At 63.0% G+C, this 4052-nt stretch overlaps 1 protein-coding gene across 1 annotated transcript in view; it reads right to left on the bottom strand.

Annotated features, from left to right (window-relative positions):
- Positions 1 to 504: 504 nt before the first annotated feature.
- CPZ (carboxypeptidase Z) overlaps positions 505 to 4052 on the bottom strand; it is a 13534-nt gene continuing 9986 nt past the window's right edge. The window contains exons 6-9 of the mRNA XM_004715064.2: positions 3878 to 4013; positions 2594 to 2733; positions 914 to 1013; positions 505 to 833 (exon numbers count right to left, since the gene is read on the bottom strand). Of these exons, the coding sequence (XP_004715121.1) occupies positions 505 to 833; positions 914 to 1013; positions 2594 to 2733; positions 3878 to 4013 (705 nt within the window). The remainder of the gene's footprint in view (positions 834 to 913; positions 1014 to 2593; positions 2734 to 3877; positions 4014 to 4052) is intronic.

Here is a 4052-nt window from a genome sequence, read left to right as displayed (position 1 = left end):
CCATGCTCGTGCCTGTGCCCACACCTGTACCCCTGCCTTCACACCTGTGCCCACACATTCACCGCATCTGTGCCTGCACCTCCACCGTGCCTGCACCTGAACCTATAAACATTGGTTATAGGCCTGAACCTCCACTCCCCTGAAGCCCAATTGCCACTTGGTGTGTGAGCCCAGGCCCTTCCTGACCTCAGTGTCCCCACCTGTGACCTGGAGGGGCATGTGAACAGCCGCCCCCCGGGGGTCAGAGACTTGGTGCAGTTAGACAGATGGGTCCCATAGAGCTGACAGGTCAGGTTAGAAATCTAGCCCTGCCCTGTCTGCTGTGGTGGACGGGGCCAGGCTGCCAGCTCCACAGGTGGGTGGGTGCCCCGTATCCCCAAAGGGCAGCCCACACAGAACCTCTCCCCCAGTGCCTGATGAGTGAAAACACTTTAATGGGACCAAAGTGCCTTTGTGCTCAGAGGCCAACTCCCCAGGCCGAGGGGCTTGGCTCTGGGGGGCTGCCTAGTACTTGAGCAGCCAGCGAGGTTTGTGTGGGCTCAGCGAGCTAAGGTAAGACCACCACCAGGGCTTGCCCCCATGGGTGGGGGGCTGCCTCCGTACCCCGGGGAGCCCTTCCTGCAGGCCGTCGGCCCCCAGGGCCCCTCTCTGGGGCCCAGGGAGGAGTGTCTTGGGCCCCACCCCCAGAGGCTGGAGGATGAAGTCTACCCTGCCGGCCGTCCTCATGCGGGCGGGGATGGTGACCTTCTTGATGACCTTGGAGTAGCCAGGGGCCTGGGCGATGACGATGTGGGTTCCCGGGGGCAGCAGCCTCCAGTAATCACCGTCGGGAGCTGGGGACAGAGAGAGAGTGCTCCTGAGACCGGGCTGGGGTCCGACGCGGCAACATCATGGGGTGAGGAGGGGGCCGTACCTGCAGTGACGTCATGGCGGAGACCCTTCACAGCCACCCGGGCGTTCTTTACCGGCTTCCCAAACTTGTCCATCACCACGCCCTTGATGCCGCGGTGCACCTGACCAGGAGGGAGGCAGGAGCTGGGGGTGTGCTCAGGGACCGACCACGGACCCATGCAGCCTCTTCCCCTCTGAGCCAGGGCCTCCGCTTGGATGAGAGGCTGCGGCCTCAGTTTCCCCATCTGTGAGAGCCAGCTTCTGGACCATTCAGGGTCCATGAGTGGCTCCACACTTCTGCGGGGGTGGGGGGGGCAGTTGACTGCGTGGAGGCAGCACTACTATGGGTCAGTGTGGCGGGGCCACACTGTCCTGCCCCAGGTCTCTGCAGAGGGCCATCGCCGCCCAAAGCCAGGAGGAAGTTGGCAGTAGAGAGCGTCTTTTGGTCTCCGGAGGCCTGTGTCCACCAGCATTGCTTGTGGATCCATGTAAGACGAAACCCTTGACCACTTCAACCTTTTCTCCGCGGATCGTGATGTTCCTTCTGGTCCAGCGGTGAGGATTTGGATCTGTCTTACATGGAGTCGTCGTCCACACTGGGGGCTGCCACCCTTCGTCTTCAGCAGCGAGGGCTGCAAGTCCCCCGCACGTCAGCAAGTACGGCTGCGTCACCTGCCTAGCGCAGATGGTTCACAAGCCTTCCTTCAATCCTGATGCCTAATTTTCACCCACCCCACCCCCGCCCCCATTGGTCAGTTTGAGCTGTGGCTGTGAAGCTGGAAGCTGTGCCAGTGGGCAGCCTGTGGGAGGACAGGTGCCCTGGACAAGGGGTCTTGGGCAGGCAGCTCTCACGGAGCTGCAGGCTGGACGTGAAATGACATGTTGCATTGGGTCAATCTGCTGCACACGACCTCGAGAGCATCACAGGGCAAGGCTGTAACGTGGAGGACCACGGTGCGCCTGGCCCCAGCCACGGGCTCTCCATCGCCTCGCCGGCAGGTGGACTTTGGACAGGTGTAAGGAAGACTGAAGGGGGATGGGTGAATTCGAACGGTGGTGGTGGAGGAGACTATTGAAAGTACCACGGACTGCTAAAGGACCATCGGCTCTGTCTTGGAAGAAGCACAGCCCGAGGGCTCCTTAGAGGGGAGCACGGGGAAGCTTGGACTGTTTTCAGGGGCAGGGCTTCAATCATTCTTGGTAGAGGCTCGGCGGCCTCGTGGAACAGGAAGGCCCTCGATGAGATGGACGGACATGTGGCTGCAACTATGTTGCGCAGATGGCCTGGGGCCAGGCGGTGCTCCGTTCTGATGCGCACAGGATCGCTGTGAGCAACAAGCAAATGGACCGGGCATCCCTGAGTCCCGAAACGGTTGTACGTGACCACTCACGTGGGTAACTCTCCCGGAGGTGCCACGGAAGGAAGTCTTGGCGATCGGAGCCCAACCCCACCCGCACACTTGGGGTCACCAGGAGTGGGGGGGCGGGGACGTTCAACGGTGGCCCACACAAAGTGGGGACCTGAGAGTGGCCGCGAGCGCTACAGCCTGGGGGAGGGGGAGACTAGGGCCCTGGAGCCTCAGCCAGAGCGCCTAACCCTCACCCAAGCCCCCTACCCCTCACCCAGTACCTTGGCATCCCCGCCCGCCTGGTGCGCCCTAACCTTCGCCGTGCGTCCCTCCCCTTCCCCAGCCCCGCTCACCATCTCCGCGAAGCTGAGCAGCGATTCCTTGTTGTGCCGCCAGAGGGTGTAGAGCGCCTCCTGGGGCGGGAACTTGACGCAGCCCAGCTCCACCGTGACCTCGAAGCAGTTGGAGTGTAGGTAATTGAAGTCGGACATGCCTGGGGACCGGCGGGCGCGCAGGGGTCAGAGCCCGCGGGGAGGTATTAGGGCGCCCACCTTACAGGAGCGGAGACTGAGGCCCTAGGTCGGACCCGGGTCCGCTCCACGCGAGCGTGAATCAATTTCCAGCAGACTCACTGGGCGCGGGGTCCTCACTTGCCCGCACTCCTGAGAAATCTGACCCCCGTGGACTCCGGCTCGGCCGGCAACAATCCAAGGAGGGAGATCCTGTCATCTCTGTTTTGCAGAGTCAGGGCCTGGACAACTGACCAGCAGGGCGGCCCAGAAAGGCTTTGGGGGCAGGTCCACTACAGCCGGGCCCCACTGCTCTGCCTCGCCCCATCCGTTCAGGTCTTCGGTTTAAACACCTCATCTAACAAGACAATGGACTGTGCACTGGACAGCCAGCAGTGGACAACTGTCAGCCACTCGGCGGGGGAAAGATGACGTTTTTCACTCCGGCAAAGAGGAGCAGTCTTGGAAACCCATAGGGGCAGTTCTACCCTGTCCTGCAGGGTGGGTCACAGTGAGGGGGGACCCCCTCACGGCAGTGGTCAGGCATTGTGGTGGCTGTCGGATGCTTGCCTGCTGCTTGGATAATGAGCCGGTTTCAGCAGAGCTCCCAGGCCGAGACTAGGTCTGGCGACATGCTTCTGGGAAGTCAGCAGCTGAGACGTGGGTGTGCCCCACCCGCCACCCACCGTAAGTGGTGGCTACAGGTTCCGAAATCAGGGTGCCTGGAAGAAACTGCCCGCCCACCTCCCTGTCTCGACCTCGTCCATCCCCGCCAGACCCGGTCCCACCCAGCACAGCTCCCTCAGACCCCACCTTGCCCGGCCCCGCCTCTTGCCTCACCAAACCCTGCCTTGCTCTGCCCCTCCCATCACGACGCCTTCTCGCCCAAACCTGTCTGCCCTGCACAGACCCTATCCCAGCCTGCCAGACTGCCCAGCAAGCCCTGCACCAGATCCCTGTCCAGCTCTGCCCCACCCTGCCCAGCCAGACACCTCCCCACCCCCCAGGAAAGCCCTGGCCAGCCCCGGCAGGCCCCGCCCAGCACAACTCCGCCTTGCTAGGTCATCCCGCCTTGGAGGCCCCGCCCACAGTAGACCGCGCCCCACTCGGCCCTCTCCCTCCGCGCACCTCCGGTGAAGCTGTACCAGTCGGCCCCGTTGATGATACCCCCCTTCTTAAGAAAGTTCCCCCCACAGCGCTGCTCCGACTTGTCCGTCATCATGGGGTGCACATCCGCGTACGCTCGGGCCAGCAGCTTGAACATCTGGGACAGAGGCGGCGAGCGGTTCCCAAGAGGCCACAC

The sequence above is a fragment of the Echinops telfairi genome, unplaced genomic scaffold (genome assembly GCF_000313985.2).
Source record: "Echinops telfairi isolate 266 unplaced genomic scaffold, ASM31398v2 ScPeMD7_28;HRSCAF=97, whole genome shotgun sequence".
In the NCBI taxonomy this organism is placed as follows: domain Eukaryota; kingdom Metazoa; phylum Chordata; class Mammalia; order Afrosoricida; family Tenrecidae; genus Echinops; species Echinops telfairi.
This window is presented reverse-complemented; position numbering and strand designations above follow the sequence as displayed.